Here is a 19,036-nt window from a genome sequence, read left to right on the forward strand (position 1 = left end):
ACTACCCTGAGGAACTCCTGCAGTGATGTCCTGGAGCTGAGATGACTGACCTCCAACAACCGCAACCATTTCCCTATGTGCTAGGTATGACTCCAACCAGTGGAGAGCTTTCCCCCTGATTCCCATGCATTCCAGTTTTGCCAGGGGTCCTTGATTCCACACTTGGTCAAACGCTGCCTTGATGTCAAGGGCAGTCACTCTCACCTCACCTTGGGAGTTCCGCTCTTTTGCCCATGTTTGAACCAAGGCTAAAATGAGGTCAGGAGATGAGTGGCCCTGGTGGAACCCAAGCCGGGCATCTGTGAGCAGCGTATTGCTAAGCAAGTGCCGCTTGATAGCACTATTGATGACCCCTTCCATTACTTTACTGATGATCAAGAGTAGACCGATGGGGCGTCCTGCTTTTTGTGTACAGGGCATACCTGGGCAATTTTCCACATAGCCACGTAGATGCCAGCATTGTAGTTGTACTCGAACAGCTTGGCTAGGGCGCGCGGCAAGTTCTGGAGCACAAGTCTTCGGTACTGCTGCCGGAATGCTGTCAATAATTGCTAACATATTTGCGGAGGTTCTTCTAATGCACCTATTACCCTCCTAGACATGATATAATCAAAATGCCTCTTTCATTCCAGCTTCTTTCTTTCCATTGTAACCTTTCTTGCTTCCTTGTATTTTCCTTAGTAACACCATGATCAATGATCCTTTCCTCACTTGCACCTTCTCTGTGCCAGCTAAACTGCTATGTAAGCTCTTCCTGGCCTCCAAATCCTCACTGTGGAAAAGAAAATTCATTGCAGTGTCCTGTTATAAAAAATTTTTTCTTTCTCTTTTTGGAACTTCAAAAGTTAGGAAAACGCAATGACTTGAAACCTAAAATTTTTGAGGTTTTTAAAAGTTTACTTAATCACTAATTCTTGATTTACCTAATTTTGCTTTTGCTCTTTCCAATTTTTAGTGCTATGTTATAAACTTTGGCTTTGTGCGTTAGATTCTCAAGAAATAATAATCCTCAATCTGACTCAGCTGAAAGGCCTTCACTGGCCTAATGCTGCACCAGCCATTTAGGAAATGGGTTTTAATAGCGTTAAGATTGCATATATTTTCTACACACTTCATGGGGATTGATCATGGGGACTCTATAATTGTGTGTATGTGTGTGTTAAATTGTGGTTGTTGGGCTTTGAGGGTCATTTTATAATGTGTGTCAGTTTTGGTCCCCTTATATAAAGAAAGATATACTAACATTGGAGGCAGTCCAGAGAAGGTTCACTAGGTTGATTCCGAGTATGGAGGGATTTTGTTATGAGGAGAGATTGAGTAGATTGGGCATATACTCATTGAAGTTTAGAAGAATGAGAGGTGACCTTATTGAAACATATAATATTCTTAGGGAGCTTGACAGGGTAGATGCTGAGAGGTTGTTTCCCCTTGTGTATGAGTCTAGGACCAGAGGGCATAATCTCAGAGTAAGGGGTCGCCCATTTAAGACAGAGATGAGGAGGAATTTCTTCTCTCAGAGCGTAGTTAATCTGTGGACTTCTTTACCGCAAAGGGCTGTAGAAGCTGAGTCATTAAGTATATTCAAGGCGGAGATAGACATTTTTAATCAGTAAGGGAATCAAAGGTTATGGGGAAAAGGCAGGAAAGTGGAGTTGAGGATTATCAGATCAGCCATGATCTCATTGAATGGCGGAGCAGACTCGATGGACCGAATGGCCGACTTCTGCTCCTGTGTCTTATGGTCTTATCTCTAGAAAAAAAAGCTTGTGAATTGTGTAAAAATTAAGATCCAGTTCTATCCTTCACTGCCTGGCTTTCTGGAATAGGACGTTTGAGAGCAAGCGATTGCCCTAAAGCCACATCCATACTTGACTATGTATTGAATTTGGTTCCCCCTTTTTAAGCATGTTGCTTAAAACAGGGTACCAAGGAAGAACTGATTGGTTTTTGCAAAGATGCAGATCTGGGTCCTGGAATTTTTTTAAAGGATCTATTAATATTGGCGGATAGGACAAATTGACTCTCTTTTAGAATGTTGTGGATTGTTTTATTTAGAATGTTGTTGATTGTTTGTGGGTTGTCTCCGTTGCTGTGGTGCAATTTGTCATAGCTGTCACGATATGAGCAAGGTTTTCAGAGCAGGTTGTTGGATGTGGATTGGCCTGAAGCCTCCACAGGAAGATGGGAGCTCTTGGTAAAAATATTTATTTTTTCAACTTTGAGAAGCTTTGGAAGAGCTGCAAAGTTATAATAACATGGAGCTGACATAGCATGTTGGTGGTATGCACACTATTCAGTGCACTCTTCACTAGTTACTAGTTGCATTCCTCTATAACATTGGTCATTAATGTGTATCATGCTACCAGAACCTCTTTCAATACCTGACCCAAATTTAAGATAAAAGACTTCTTTCACTGAGAAATAGTTTGAGGTTGTCAAGACTTCCAATATAATGAAGAACAACTACAAACCAGCAAACATTTTCTGCCAATTTTGCCTCTTCTTTGGCTTTAATAAAAGCATTTAATTTAAAAACCCGCTTTTTTAAACAACTGAAATCATAATAATCAAAGTATCATTGTTTTTTGTTTCCTAGGTTCACCAAGAATCTGTCACCAGATAAAATTAATTTGAGTACCCTCAAAGGTGAAGGTCAGCTGACCAACTTGGAGCTTGATGAAGAGGTACTGCAAAACATGCTGGATTTGCCCACTTGGTTGGCAATCACCAGAGTATTCTGCAACAAGGCTGCAATTCGGGTAAGAATCTGAAGTAAGATTAGTTCTATAGACACGAATCCTGCTATCGAAAGGGGAACCAGAAAGGCAACTGTAGGGACTATGCAGGGAAAATGACACCAGGGACCATTGTCAGTCTAAAAAGACAACTAAACAGGCCTGGGAAATAAACTAGCATATCCCTTGTAGGTTCTGTTTTTTAAAAAAAGTGACGATAAACGCCATCATGCAACTGAAATGTTTTGAGATATGAGGGTCCCTCCCTTCAATTTTCTAGAATCCAAAAGAATTTCTAGGTTTTGAAACATCAAGTCTAGGGGTAAAGATTATTATTTATGCTCATGATGACTTGGACGTTAGGAAGCTAAAATACATGTACAACACATAAAGTACAGTATCATTATTGACCCTCATAGTTACCACCTCAAAAAATTCAATCAAGTTTGTCGGATACAATCTTCAGTGGCTTGTGAGGTGTTAGGCTTCCATTTTGCACAATTAGCCAAGTAGAACAATGTTCATTATTGATAAACCCAAAATTTCAAAGGGGTTTAAAGCTTGAAGCAGCAACTTTGTTAGGAAAAATTATTGTCCCAGCTTTTCTGGCTTTGCTCAGTTTTGATTCATTTATCATTTTAGACTTGCTGCACTCACCTCCCAGATCGATATTCTCAAAAATCCTGTAGGTTACTTTTTGATTAAAGTCTTTCAATGTTTGCAATTTTACGAGTGTCCAACCTAAAAAATTTTTCCACCTAAAAATGATGAAATACCAAATAGCAAGTAATTGGGTAGGGAAACGCCATGCTAACTACAGCACCCAGAGGGAAGCACCATGTTATCTACAGCACCCAGAGGAAAGCACAGTGTTATCTACAGCACCCAGAGGGACAGACAAGCTAAAACTGAGGGAAGCTGAGTATGCAGAACCATCAACTCTGGTTATAATGTGCCTACTTTTTAAAATGCTTGCAGAATTTTTTCCTCTGGCTTAGTTGCTAGACATAGGAGATTTTTATCAACACTTTTATATGCATAACAAAACCTACACTAGCCAGGTTAGATATTACCTTGTAGTTTTATAATGAATGTAACTCAGTACATAATGAATAAACGGAGAATTATTTGGCACAAGTAGAAAATTACAAATGTTCGTGTAAAACTTTGTTAAAAATCCTATTTAATACTTGAGTGCAGTGGGCTGAAAAACTACTAAATTTTATAACTGAATGGAAGAGGCAATTTAATGAAGTTTTAATAGTTGTGTAATGCGAAGATATGCTCAGAACTTTGTTAATTGTTTTTTCAATTTATTTGTTTTATAATCCTTCGTGGTAGGTAGTGCAGTCAATTTTGAATAAAAATTATTTTCAGCGTTGCCAGGGTGAAGAAAACATGAGAATAGTTCCAGAGATATGAGAGTTCAGTTATGAGGATAGAATGGTGAAACTGGAGCTGTTCTCCTTGGAGAAGAGAAAGTTGAGAGATTTGATAGAGAGGTTCAAAATCATGAGGGGTCTGGACAGAGTGGATGGAGCGAAACTGTTCCTGTTGGTGGAAGGGTTGAGAACCAAAGGGTACTAATTTAAGGTGAATGGCAAAATAACCAGAGTTGACATGAGGAAAATCTTAATGCAGTGAGTGTTTAGGATCTGGAATACACTGTCTGATTGTATGGTGGAGGCAGATTTAATAGAAGCCTTCAAAATGAAATTGTATGATTATCTGTTGAGAAAATATCTACAGGGCGCCAGGGATAAGACAGGCGAATGGGACTAGCTGACGAGTTCTTAAAGAGAGGTGAGAATGGATATGACCGGCTGATTGGCCTCCTTCTATGCTGTTACCATTCTCTGATTCCCATTCAAATGATCATATGAATTAGGAGCAAGAGTAGGCTACTTGACCCTTCGAGCCTGCTCCACCATTCAATAAGATCATGGCTGATCTGACTGTAAGCTCAACTCCACATTCTCGCCAACCCCGATAACCTTGCACCCCCTTGCTTATCAAAAATCTATCTACCTCTGCCTTAAAAAGATTCATAGATCCTACTTCCACCGCCTTTTGAGGAAGACAGTTCCAAAGACTCTGAATCCTCTGAGAGAAAAAACTCTCCTCATCTCTTTCCTAAGTGGGTGACTCCTTGCTTTTAAACAGTGACCCCTAGCACTAGATTCTCCCACAAGAGGAAACATCCCCTCCTAATCCACCCTCTCAAGACCCCTTAGGATTTTATATGTTTAAATCAAGTCGTCTCTTATTCTTCTAAACTCCAGTGGGTACAAGCCAAGCTTGTCCAACCTTTTCTCATAAGGCAACCTGCCCAATCCAGATCACAGTGCCATCACTGTTCAGGTTTTCTATTTTATTTGTAAATGGTTTTCCATTAGTGCACAAACTATTTGAACAACACTACAATAAACTGCATATTTAATTACCTGATTATCTGAGAATATAGCAAAGCTTTTGCAGGTGCCTGACACCCAATTTAGTCAGTGCTGATTAACATTCAATGTTGACTTTGCCCTTCATGGTATATTGATGCATTAATATAACAATCATTCAAGTTTCTAATATAATTCCATGACCCTGGGCTCCTAGTTCTTCCAACTGTTGGAAGAATTGGAACTAGAGTTTTCTGCTCTGGTGATGGCTCATGTTTCTTCTTGGATGTGGCATCCCCGCTAGGCCACTGGTATTGTGGAATTGTGCCTTTGGTTGGTAGTGATGGGGGGTGGGGTGAAGATTGGAAATGCCATTGACTTGTGTTATTGTTGAAATAATTTTTTTTGTTTGTGACAGTGAACGTTGGTGAATGCTGCAGTTTTCATACAATTTATAAATTCCTAACAAAACAAACAGGGCAAAATGTTTTGATCTAAAGCAAAGACTTGAAAAGCTAGTACAATATCCAGATGTAAACATTGAAACCCAAACTGACTTTCTTTCACAGTTAAGTCACAGTTAAGTAATATACTTCTTGAAATGATACAATAAGACTTGGATCTTTAGAAAATTATCTTGGCCTTGGATGTGGGAGATGACTGGGGGCTGATAGTGATATTGGACCCCACTCTGCCCGCTGTTTGCTACAGCTAAACAAAAAAGTACGTACGTTTTTGTTTGAAAGCTTGATGTGGCACCAGGAGGAGCAAGTGTGTTCCTCCCAGTTCCACCATACCCCTGAGTGCCACTGCTGACCCATGACCGGGTCTCTTCCATTCTCCACCTCCCTCTGCTGCTATCCAGGATTTGCCTGAATCTGATGCTAGCTGAGGTAAGTGGCCTGAAGTTGATTCTTTTGATTTGGATGTGCTGCCTCTGGAGGTGCAACAGATGCTGCTATTTTGCCCATATTACTGAAATAAGGTTCAAGGCATAATTTTGGTGATTGTAGCACCTCCTTGTTTAGGCATGCATTGTCTGTACAATATTTATTATGCATCCAAACATGCTCATAACCAATTTCTACTACGCCTTGTCTTTCAAAACCGCCTCTGACAGTAGCAAAATAGTAAAAATTGAATTGAGATATGTTGGCCATTGTTACTTGCCTCCTTAGACATTGATGCAAATCTAGCCCAGGCTCTTCACCTCAATAAGAACACATGCCTTTGGGTAAACTTGTCTGATGTCTTCTCATCAGGCACCAAATTTATATTCAACCAAAAATTTCTATCTTTAATGATACCTAGTTTGGGCAATGGAGTGACACCAGGTTTTGACAGGTACTTCACCATAAGGAGAATTGTCACCAAAACATAGTCTTGCAAAACACCTTGCAGCCAACATCAGTGAGATTAGCAGAGGACTAGGAGAAAACTGTTTGTTTGTTTGAGGAATGGTATTTGATAGGGAGGACCTACATAAAGGATGAGTTAGGAAGTTAAAATGGAAATAAAAATAGAAAATGCTGGGCCACTGAAACAGGTTTTGAAGAAGGATCTCCTGTCTCCACTGGCTGACTGGGATGGGTTCCATATTTTCTGATTTCCAGTATCTGCAACATTTTAGATTTTATGTTAGGTGAAAATGTTGTACCTAAATTTATTGGAAGACATGCATTTGAAATTGGGCATTCTGCTTATATTTTTAAAATGCTGATGCTTTTAAAACACGCTCTTTCAGTTTGTAGTGATATTAAAATGTCCTCCAGCCCCACGATCCTCAGGTATGAGTGCACACCTAAATTCTGGCCTTTAGAGCATCCCTGATTTTAATTGCTCCATCATTGGTGACCCTGTTTTCAGCTGCCTAGGCTCTAAGCTCTGGAATACCCTCCCTAAAGCCCTCTGCCTCTCTACCTTTCTTTTCTTTAAGACACTGTTTAAAACTTACCTCTTTGACAAAGCTTTTGGCCATCTGCCATAATATTGTCTGATGTAGCATTGCTTTAACAATGATCTTGTGAAGTGCCTTTTATTATTATTACATTTTATTATGCTAAAGGAGTGCTTATATATATATATATATATATGTGTGTGTGTATATCACACTTTTTATGTACTTTGTTTTGATTGCATTATGAAATCTGCAGACTTCTCCATCTAAAAAGATAATTGAATGCTGCTGATCTTTTTCCAATGGCACTGGTCCTGTGAAAGAAAATGACTGTGGATTTTTCCTGTGCAGCATTAACTTAATTTCTTCCCAGCATCAGATGGAGATGTCATCACTTTTTGTTTGTCATGATGATGTCACTTCTCTTCAAGATAACTTGTAGCATTACTGCATGATGTCAACTGAAAAGGCTTACTGGAAGGTGATCTGTAGAATTAGAGAATTTCTTAAAATCCATGTCGAGCTATGTTCTATTCTGAATCTCTAAAATAGCATTCACATTTTGATTGGGTATCGACATTTCATAAGTTTTAACTCAATTGCAGCTAGTGCCAGCAGGAGCCTCCAGTCTTGATTGTCATGAAATGTCAATAGATTTCTTAGGCAGTGTGAAATATTTCTGAGATTTTACTTACAGGACAAACCAGATAACTTGGTCCTTGTCAATGCAAGGTGTGGTCTAACTTTTGTACACTAAATATAGAAGTTGAAGTAGCTGTCTAATATTACATTTAAATGAATTGGTATATTTTGATTAGAAAGGTCATACTTTGGGTGGAAGCATTGAGCACTGCAGGGAGATTATATTCTCAGTTTGCAAGTTATTATTTCCTGTTCTGTTTTGTATTTGCCATCCTGTTACTTTCACTTAAGTGAGATGCAGTATCTCACCACACAGTTGCATTGACTCGTATTAGACAGATGATAAGCCTTGAAGGTGATCTTTGGCAGGCAGTCCAGTTGTCAGGAAATGCATCAGAATAGAGCTCAATCCTGACCTCACCAATGTCCACGTGCCTACTTGAGGGAGGGGTTGCTGGGTAGGGACAGGAGGAGGAATCTTGGACAATTTTCCTTTGCCAAAATTGGATGTTGGGACCAGCTGTAACGCCCTTAAAAAGATCGGCTAATTTTGCATGCGTTAGTGATTGAACCTGATCGATTTGTCTCAGCTCCTCACTAATATATTTGCTGAACCATTGGGAAGCAAAACAGTTAAGTGCAATGATATTAGGCAATGATGGATTTGTTGGTCCTTCTGTGTACTTACTTTCCTGGAAGAAATAGAACAGACATTGTGTACTTCAGTGCATTTTTGGTATGAGTGCAGCATAATGTTTTGCACTTGAGCAACATCTCATTTTGCCTTATCCTTTGAGAACTCAAACATTTGTTTATGAAAGCTGATGTCATTAATTTCATCTTAGCCTGTTTTTAACATAATTCATGTTGTAAATTCCTTTGATGTGAAACATGCCATATAAATGTAATTATCTTTCATCATGAGTGGTAGAGGCCTCAAGCAGCAAATCACTGATCACAGTAATAAAAACAGAAAATGTTGGAAAAACTCAAAGGTCTGACAGCTGCAGACACTTAAACAAGGGGTCTCACTTCCCTCTAAGGTCAGTACCCAATAATAATTATCAATGACACAAGACAACTTGGATACGATTTCCGCTTTATGTGGAAAACCTTTATTAATCCATTAAACAATAGTATATACTTAAAACACCAGTTGCTTAGTAAGACCCACATGCAGGAGCTCATTCCTGGGTGGTCAGTCTGCTGAACAAATTCTTCCACATGACTTTTTAAAAATTCATTTATGGGATGTGGGCATCGCTGGCTAGGCCAGCATTTATTACCCATCCCTCATTGCCCTCGTTCAGAGGGCATTTAATAGTCAGGCACATTGCTATGGATCTGGAGTCACATGTAGGCCAGACCAGGTAAGGACAGCAGATTTCCTTCCCTAAAGGACATTAGTGAACCAGATGGGTTTTTACAACAATCGACAATGGTTTCATGATCATCATTAGACTTTTAATTCCAGATTTTTATTGAATTCAAATTCCACCATCTGCCATGGTGGGATTCGAACCTGGGTTCCCAGACCATTACCCTGAGTCTCTGGATTACTAGTCCACTACGCCATCGCCTCGCCTAAATTGTTGAATATACTTCATTCATAAAACTTTATTCATAAAATATCGAAAAGAATATTACAAAAGATTTCAAAATAGTCATTACTGAAAGTGCAATGATATTTAAATTTTCTACATAGATCATGTTGCACTCTGAGGTGCTTCAATACGATTGTGATACCTGTATACGTTCAATGTGAATCATACAACCTGAGGCATTTTATACAGTTTTCTGCCCCTTGGTGTACTGTGGCTGAAAGGCCTTAGACAGCGACCTTTCCCCATTGTGCCTCTGTGGCGGCTGCCCCCAGCTTTAGTACGTAGTCCTGGACCTTAGAATGTGCCAGTCTACTACACTTGGTCATGGGCAGCTCTTTGCATTGGAAGACCAACATGGGCAGACCAAAGAGTGTCTTTCACCAATGTGCAAACATAATGATCCTCCATCTGCAGTTGGTGTTTGTCTTCGTGTGTGTCCCTGGGAACAGCTTGTACAGCACAGAGCCCTGTGTCACAGAGCTGCTCAGGATGAACCTCGACAAAAAACACTGCATCCCTCTCCAGACCTTCTTTGCAAAGGCACATTCCAGAAGGAGTTGAGCAATGGTCTCTTCCCCACTACAGTCACCTTGACTGCAACGTGCGGAGGGGGAGAGACTGCAGCCATGTAGGAAGAATCTGATGGGAAGGACCTTTCGCACTACCCGCCATACTACATCATGGTGCTTGTTTGAAAGTTCTGGTGATGAGGCATTCTGCAAAATGAATGACGGTCTGCACGGGGAACCATCCAACAGGGCCCATCATCTCCTTTTCCCACAGGGCTTCTAGGATAGTACGTGCAGACCGCTGCCTGATGGACTTGTGGTCAGAGGTGTCTTTCTGCATAAGCTTTTCCACAAAGGATAGATGACAGGGCGTGGTACTACTACTTGGAGCGTTCTACAGCAATGTGGCCAGACCCATCCTTCACAACTTTGGGGATAGGTAGAATCTCAACATCTAGTGACACTTGGTGTTTGCATACCAAGGGTATATACACAGCTTGGAGCAACCACACACAAAGGTGGTCATCAGGATGAGGCGATATTGGGTAGGCTTTTCTCCCTTTATCTAGAGGTTTATGCATCGTGTCCTTGCAAACACGTTCAATTTTTGACCTCCATATAAAGTGGAAGATGGCTTGGGTGCTTGCCACAGTACAGGAGTGAGGAATGAGCCAAACCTGCATCCCATACAGCAACACCAAGAGTACCTCAAACCTGACCAGGTTCTTACCCACAATGGAGAGGGAACGTCACTCCCACATGCGCAGTTTTTTTTTTTGTCCATAGCCACTTGCTCCTTCCAGTTTCCAGCACATGACCCAGTCCCTCTGAACCATATCCCCAGCATCTTAGGCAATCTGACCTGATGGTGAAGATGACAGAGAATCAGTCAGCTCAGTTCCCAAAAAACATGACCTCGCTCTTGCCATGATTTATCTTGGCTCCTGAGACCAGTTCAAACTGGTTGCAGATGCTCGTCAGTCGGCGCACCAACAGTGGTTCCGAGACGAAGACGCCAACATCATCCATGTACAAGGGAGGCTTTGACCTGAATGCCTCCACTACCTGGGATCATCGCTTGTCTTATGCCCGAATCCTTTCTGATGGACTCAGCAAAGGGTTCTATGCAACACACGAACAGGAAAAGGGAGAGAGTGCAGCCCTGCCCGAATTCTTCTGCATGACTGCCTGTGGCTGACCAAGTTATGTTTACTGGCTGCAGCAACAATGTCCTTCTGGACTGTGGCTTTATACCCCTTTCTGACCCTGCTCCCTTGACATATAAGGTAATACTTCAAATCAGGTCATCTGATTGGGTTTCAGTGCCTTATCAATCCCACCATGGCTTTCCTACAAGAGAGAATCTAACCATTGCCCCATGACATTCAATGGCATTACCATCAGCGAATCCCCCACTATCAACATCCTACCATTGACCAGAAGCAACTGGACTAGCCACACAAATACTGTGGCTACAAGAGCAGGTCAGAGCCTAGGAATTCTGCGGTGAGTAACTCTCGACACCTGACTCCCCAAAACCTGTCCACCATCTACAACGCACAAGTCAGGACTGTGATGGAATACTCTCCACTTGCCTGGATGAGTGCAGCTCAACAAGACTCAAGAAGCTTGACACCATCCAGGATAAAGTAGCCTGCTTAATTGGCATCCCATCCACAAACATTCACTCCCTCCATCACCGACGCACAATGGCAGCAGTGTGTACCATCTACAAGATACATTGCAGGAATTCTCCAAGCCTCCTTCGACAGCACCTTCCAAACCCACAAGCACTATCATTTAGAAGGACAAGGACAGCAGATACATGGGAACCAGCACCTGGAAGTTCCCTTCCAAGCCACACACCATCTTGACTTGGAAATATATCGGTGTTCTTTCACTGTCGCTGGGTCAACTCCTGGAGCTGCCTCCATAATAGCACTGTGGGTGTACCTACACCACATGGACTGCAACAATTCAAGAAGGCAACTCACCACCACCCGTCTCAAGGGCAATTAGGGATTGGCAATAATTGCTGGCCTAGCCTGCGATGGCCACACCCCATGAATGAATAAAAAATTGCAAGACCACCTGCATGTGGTCATTTCTTGCTCTCAGCAGAGGAGTGTCTCCAGGTGCATGCCAACAATGGATGTAATATCTGAATCTTGGTGAGGCAAGAAGAAAGCCTTTCACATATATCCTGAGAGGCCATTGTCTGTCAAAGTTGTTGTAGACAGTGTATCTGGTGTTGAGCCAATGACTTGTCCTGGTGTGTGCGTGCATGCGTGTCCCTGTTCAGTTAAACTATCTTTGTTTTTAACAAAAGTTCAATTGAGCCCTAATGATGATGTCTTCGGTCAGAATTCTAATCTGTTTGTGCCAATACCCCCCTCACTCCATGTTCCTCCCACCCGCTGAGCTCCACATACTGATCCACATCACAACTGGGCTACATCTAACTTACAAACAGAAGTACAAGGGATATTAAAAATTCCTGACACAACATTTTTTTGGAGAGAGAAACAGAGTGAATATTTCGAGTCCATATGACTTCTTCCGAGCCCTTTATTTAAGATTTCCAGCATCCACAGTACTTTATTTTACTGATCGCAGTTGTCAGGTGAAACTAATTTTATTCCTGATCTCTCTTTATTTCCTACTAACTAATGAGTTCCATAACCATTTCGCAAATTGATCTTAATCTTGAGTTTTCACTTTAAAGTTAAGTCTTGGAAAAACCTTCCTAAATACTTCATACAACTAAATGTATAATATTCATCAAATACCCAAATTAGTAAATGAAGGAAATGTTCTTAAAGAACTCTGTTACATTGGGTTATAATTCTCAAATGTGATGTTTGAAGGTTGGTGGTAATGAAAAGAATTGAGTTTCCAAACATAAAAGGTAATGGAAATCTGTAAGCTAATACCCTGTAGCTTTTATAGCAGACAATGTTTTCATATAAAGTCTTATAAAGAAATTCCTTGCATTTGTATATCCCTGTTCACGACTTCAATGTCCGAAAGCGCTTTTCAGTCATTGAAGTACTTTTGAAGTGTAGAAACAATTGTGATACAAAAGAAAGCAGGACCCAATTTTTGTGGAAGACCCCACAAATAGCAATGAGATTTATGACAAACTCATCTGCTTTTGTTTGTTTAGGGCTAAATGTTGGCCACATAAGGTGAACTCCCCTGTCCTTTTTCCAAGTACTGATGTTTGCCTGAGAAGCTGGTTTAACATCACATTTGAAAGATGGCACATCCTTACAGTGCAACTCTTAAGCTGATGTGCCAGCCTAGATTCTGCTTGTCTCCGGAGTGGGACTTAAACTCATGGGCCTATAACTTCTAAGTTCCGTGGCACCCTACCAGGGGTTGGGGGGGTGGTGTCAGGATTCCCAGGTAAGGATTGCACAGCAATTGTCCAGGAAGTTCAAACTTCCTTTGGGAGTTGCCCTGCAATAGGAACCATCCCAAACTCTGATTTAAATCGCAAACTTCGGATGGTTCCGACTGTCTTACATCAGTAGTTACCCAGAGGAATTAAAATCACTTCCACCTCCTGATACCCATAGTACTAACACAGCCTGATGCCTTGGAACTCTTCCAGCCATTCCCTCCTTCTCCCCGACTACCCCTCACACACCCCTGTTACGAAAGCATAATTTTCATAATATTCTGGTTTATTGTAAAGTAGGTTATGGGTGTGAGTATAGATGGTTCTGTCTGTGTGATATAATTACATTGGAGTCAGGTAGACTGCAGGCTTGAAATTATTAAAAGGTCGGTGTAGAAGTGTACTTGAAATGCTAATAAGTAAACATAGATGCTGTCTTGGCATATAAGGTGTGTGGAAATTTGCATTTTTAGATAAGTGAAGGAGCTGTTAGGATTTCAAAGGGATGTTAAGATGTTTACAACTAGCCAGATAAGCAAAGCCAAGTAGTGTTTATTTTTCCCAAAGGTTACTGATAATATTGGCAACATGAAAGTTTTTATATCGTGGGGAAAGTACATTTCAAAAGACATGTGGAACAATGGAATTTACAGATTAAAGAGAGAGAAACATAAAGGAGAATGAAAGGCTATGTTGGGGGGCCATGTAAGATCTAACAGCAGTGTCTGAAACAGCCTTCAGGAAGCCTCCAGCCATTTTCGAAAAACCCTGCTTTTTCCAGTAACTAAAGTTGGAGACAAATTGTTGGAATTCCACTGTCAAGTGGGTACTGTGGTAACTTGCTGGCTTGTTTTCTTAAATTTAAAATCTTTTTTGGACTGTTGCCTTAAAGTGGGTATGTAATTGGGAGTCAGGTTAATTAGGAATTTTAGGATTTGTTATAGTATTAAGTAATTGTAGTCTTACGTATGTGCTTGAAATCTTTTCTTTTGTTAAATATTTTAATTTAATTTTTAAAATTCCTAATGGTCTTAGTGGACTCATTATTTATGAATTCAGTGCACACATCTTCTTGTAGTAAATACAAATTGCAAAACCGTTCTGATAGCGTGGCCAACTTTCCCTTGTGGATTTGGTCCGGTTGGCACACATCATCTGCCACATCATAACACCCCTGATTAATCTCCCCACCAACACCAGACTAACCCACGACATCTCACGAGACTCCTCACAAATGTCCAACCCTGCACGGGACAGCCCAACTACTCCTCTCACCCCGAAACTACCCTTCCCTCTCACCCACCCAACTTCCTCCACCGCATCTCGACTACGCCCCCCCCCCCCTTCCGCCCATGGAATGCCCGGACTACCTCCACACCACCACTCGCCCCCCACCTCCACCATCACTTGACTACCCTCCACAATCCCTGATTACAACCCATCCTTGACTACCTCCCCAACACCCCTATCTCACAAACACACCCCCTACCACTACCCTCCTCCTCCACTGACAGCACAATCCCCCTCCAATGACCACTCCCTGACCTCCACTTATCACCGACCACACAACTGACCACTTGCCCCAGTGACCACAAGCCCACTGATCATCCGACCCCCAACCTCCTGACCACCCCACTGACCACCTGATCCCCACACTGACCACTCCCACCAACTACACCACCTGACTTCCCCAATGACCCACCTAACCTCCTTACTCCCAACCCATTGACTCACCCTACCCCCCCCAACCCCCACCCTGACCCACGCTACACCCTCACCACCGACCCACCCTGCTCCCCAATGCTAGCTCCTCTCCCAAATCCCACCCGCTTAACTTACAGATTTACCTTCTGCCTGGTTTCTCAAAGTGGCTGGAATTTTAACCTACATGCTTTATGGCAGCTAATTCCATAAGAAAGCAGGTGTGTCTTCCTTACTTTCGACTCAGTGTCCCCGACACAAGATGTCGGGAACCCGCTGCACTTCACTGTTCTCACCTGGCCTGAGTCAGCTGAGGGAGGTCATGCAAGAAAGGTGAAGCTGCATTTCAGGGTAAGTAGCTAGGAGCGGAGTGGCAATCCGACTGTGATTGCCACTCCACGGAATTTACAGCCAGTGATCTTCTGATCCACAATTGAGAATGCTGCCACTGAGCCAAGGCTGAGATCAATGGCACAAACTTGTATTTCTAATCAAGTCAGAAATTTGACCTTTAATAATAAAATACACGGATAACAGACTCTTGTATTGATTGCTTTTGCAGCACTGAGACCTGTGTCCTGAATATTTTTTCCAAAAATATACTTTATTCATAAAATTTGTAAAGTATATTGCAAAACATTTCAAATTGAATGTTACAGAAAGTGCAGTAGAATTCAGCTTTTCTCCATACAGCATGTCCATTCTGAGGTGCCTCAATACAATGTCAATACTTTTGATATCCACAATATACATTCTATCACAGGCATACAGCTTGAGGGGCTGTACACAGTTTCCAGCCCCTCAGTGTACTATGGCTGAAAGGCCTTAGACCCATGACCTGAATATGCTGACTGTAAAGTTTGCAATGAAATTCCTGCCTGATGGCTTCTAGCTTATCCATTGTTAAAATAAACACTAATAAAGCTACTTCAAAGTTGAGATGAAAAAATAGATTAAACCAAAAGCTACAAAAACGTACTTGTTCCATTTTACACCCTGTTTTTATATTTTTAATTCAAGTTTACTATTTTCTATTAATTTAATGTTGCATTCCGCTAAAAAGCTAATTCTCAAAAGATTTAACAGTATAAATTAGAGAAGAAGGCTTTGATTGGCCAACAAGCTTAAAGGCCGCTTTAAAAAATACTAATCAGCCAGAGCAGTGGTGATTGACGCTATTATTATGTCAAGAGGAAGGAACTGATGAGACACATGAGCTATCCTGCTTGAACAATAGTCCCCTGTTTGTTAAAGTGTGGCTGGATCTTATAATTTCAGTGACTTTTGCTCCTAACATGGTAATCTCAATTGCTGAACAACCAGTGTCGGATATCTTAAATAAAAACAGAAAATGCTGGAGAAACTCTGTAGGTTAGGCAGCATTTATGGAGAGAGAAACCAAGTTAACATTTTACACCTGAGAGCCTCAGGTCTGTAGTCACAGACATTTTCTGTTTTTATATTTCAGATTTTCAGCATCTGCAGTATTCTGCTTTTTGATTAGTGTCGGTTATCTTTCTAGTATAGAATGGCCTAACGCTGTCATTATTCAATTTTAAAATGGTTAAATTTGTGGAGTGAGCTATTTATAAGAGAGTTTGAGACAAGGCCTTTTATAGAACATTGCCAGACTATTTCATTTGACATTTGGAAGGACTGTATTTGCAAAAACTGAAAGCTTTACTGAATGACCTATTCTGTCTCTCTTGCAGATACACTGGACTAAATTAAAGACTCATCCAATCTGTCTGGTAAATTTTCATTTTATGATCATTATTAAAAGTGAACAAAGCTAATTGTGTCAAGTGGTCTAATTTCTGGCAGGACAGGAGAATTAGAGAAATTGGAACAGGTGTAGGAATTTGGCCTTTTGAGCCTGCTCCAGCATTTAATAAGATCATGGCTGATCTTGTACCTCATGTTCCTGCACTATCCCCATGTCCCCAGAGGTGTCAGCTGTGGCTCAGTTCATAGCACCCTCGCCTTTGAATCAGAGGGTTGTGGGTTCATGTCCCACTCCTGGAAACCAAGAACTGTGATTGTACTCAAAAGAGTTGCAATCTGTGACTGTTGATAACTCGAAAGAGTATCCCCATGTCCCTTGATTCTCTTGGTGTCCAAAAGTCTATTGATGTCTCTGACTAGTCCCCTGTTTTGAGACAGTGACCTCTTGAATTCCCAGCCAGCAACATTCCCAGCAACATTTTCCCAGCAACAACTTTGCCAAGCCCCTTAACAATTTTACATGTTTCATTGAGATCACCTCTAATTCTTGTAATCTCATTCATTGCAATCTCTCCTCATCTGACCGTTACCTCATCCCAGGAACCTTTATTACATTCCCTTTCCTGAGGTAAGGAGACCAAAACTGTGTACACTGCTGTGGTCTGACCAAAGCCTAGACCATTGCAGTAAGACTTCTTCACTCTCTTATACTCCACTCCCTTTGTAATAAAGGCCAACATATCATTTGCTTGCTGTACCTGTATGTTAACTTTGTGATTTGTTTACAATGACACCCATGTCCCTCTATCAACATTTTTCAGTCTCTCTCCATTTAGAAAATTGGACAACCTCTCATTCATCTGCATTGTAGTCCATCTGCCACGTTCTTTCCCGCTCACTTTAACCCATCTAAATCCTTTTGCAGCCACTTGGTGTCCTCTTTGCAGCTTACTTTTCCATATAACTTAATCTTGACAGAAAACCTAGATATGTTACATGCCATCTCTCATCTAAGTCGATTTAGATTGTAAATAGCTGAGTTCGAAGCATTGATCTTTGCAGCATTTTACTAGTTACCATCTGCAAATCCAAAAATGACCTATTTATTCCTACTGTGTTTTCTAACCACAAATCAATCTTCAGTTCACTCAAATACATTACCCCCAATCCCACAAACCTTAATTTAGTGTAATAACCACTTGTGCGACACCTTAGCCAAAAGAGTGTGAGAAGGGGCGAGACTCAGAGCGGAGCTGGAGAGTTAAAAGAGCACGTGAAGGGGCGGGAGTGAGATAAACATAGCAAATTGTAGTATACATAGGAATTATTCTAAATTAAGATAATTAAAATAACTTAGTAAATACTGTAGTAAACACTTTATATAAAGTATAAGGTATGTCAGTGCAGCTCGGCCATGTGGAATGTGCATCTTGCAGGATGTAGAAAGTCATGTAAGCACAAAGTGCCCTCGATGACTACATCTGCAGGAAGTGTCACCAGCTGCAGAAACATGAGCTCCAAGTTGTGGAACTTGAGCGGCGGCTGGAGTCACTGTGGTGCATCTGCAAGGCTGCAGATTACGTAGATAGCACGTTTAGAGAGGTGGTCACACCACAGCTAAGAAGTACAGGCAGAAAGGAAATGGGTGACCCCCAGAGTATCTAAGAGAAACAGGCAGGCAGTGCAGGAATCTCCTGAGGCTATCTCGTTCTCTAACCACTTTTCCATTGTGGGCACTGGTGAGCGAGATGGTTCCTCAGAGGACTGTGGTAAGAGCCAAGTCCATGGCACCAGGGGTGGCTCAGCTGCACAGGATGGGAGAAGGAAGAGTGGAAATGCTATAGTCGTAGGGGATTCCATAGTTTGGGGAGGCAGGTGTTTCTGCAGCCATAGATGTGAGTCCAGGATGGTATGTTGTCTCCCTGGTGCCAGGGTCAAGGATGTCACAGAGCGGCTGCAGGACATTCTTTTGGGGGAGGGTGAACAGCCAGAGGCCGTGGTCCACATTAGGACCAATGATATAGGTAGGAAAAGGGATGAGTTCCTGAGAGCAGATTTTAGAGAGCTAGGAAGGGAATTAAAAAGCAGGACCTCAAGCAATAATCTCAGGATCCCAGTGCCACGTGCTAGTGAACATAAGAATAGAAGATTGAACAGTTCAGCACATGGCTGGAGAAATGGAATAGGAGGGAGGGCTTTAGATTTCTGTGGCATGACTTCCACATCCCACAAGATGCACATTCCACATGGCCCAGCTGCACTGATGTACCTTATAGTTTATATAAAGCATTTACTACAGTATTTACTAATTTATTTCAATTATTATCTTAATTTAGAATAATTCCTATGTATACTAAAGTCCACTGAATTTATCTCAGCCTTGCCCCTTCTCGCACCCTTTTAACTCTCCGGCTCCGTTCCAATAACAAG

The 19,036-nt window shown here is 41.5% G+C and overlaps 1 protein-coding gene across 6 annotated transcripts in view; it reads left to right on the forward strand.

Annotated features, from left to right (window-relative positions):
- bltp3b (bridge-like lipid transfer protein family member 3B) overlaps window positions 1–19,036 on the forward strand; it is a 146,796-nt gene that overhangs the window by 38,329 nt on the left and 89,431 nt on the right. For all 6 annotated transcript variants that reach the window (XR_013578119.1, XR_013578120.1, XM_078553437.1 and 3 more), the window contains exons 2-3: window positions 2,597–2,759; window positions 16,594–16,632. Coding sequence is in view for 4 of the 6 variants with exons in the window: in XM_078553437.1 (XP_078409563.1) it covers window positions 2,597–2,759; window positions 16,594–16,632 (202 nt within the window). In the remaining 2 variants the exon portion in view is untranslated. The remainder of the gene's footprint in view (window positions 1–2,596; window positions 2,760–16,593; window positions 16,633–19,036) is intronic.

Source organism: Cetorhinus maximus, chromosome 12 (genome assembly GCF_964194155.1).
Source record: "Cetorhinus maximus chromosome 12, sCetMax3.hap1.1, whole genome shotgun sequence".
Classification (NCBI taxonomy): domain Eukaryota; kingdom Metazoa; phylum Chordata; class Chondrichthyes; order Lamniformes; family Cetorhinidae; genus Cetorhinus; species Cetorhinus maximus.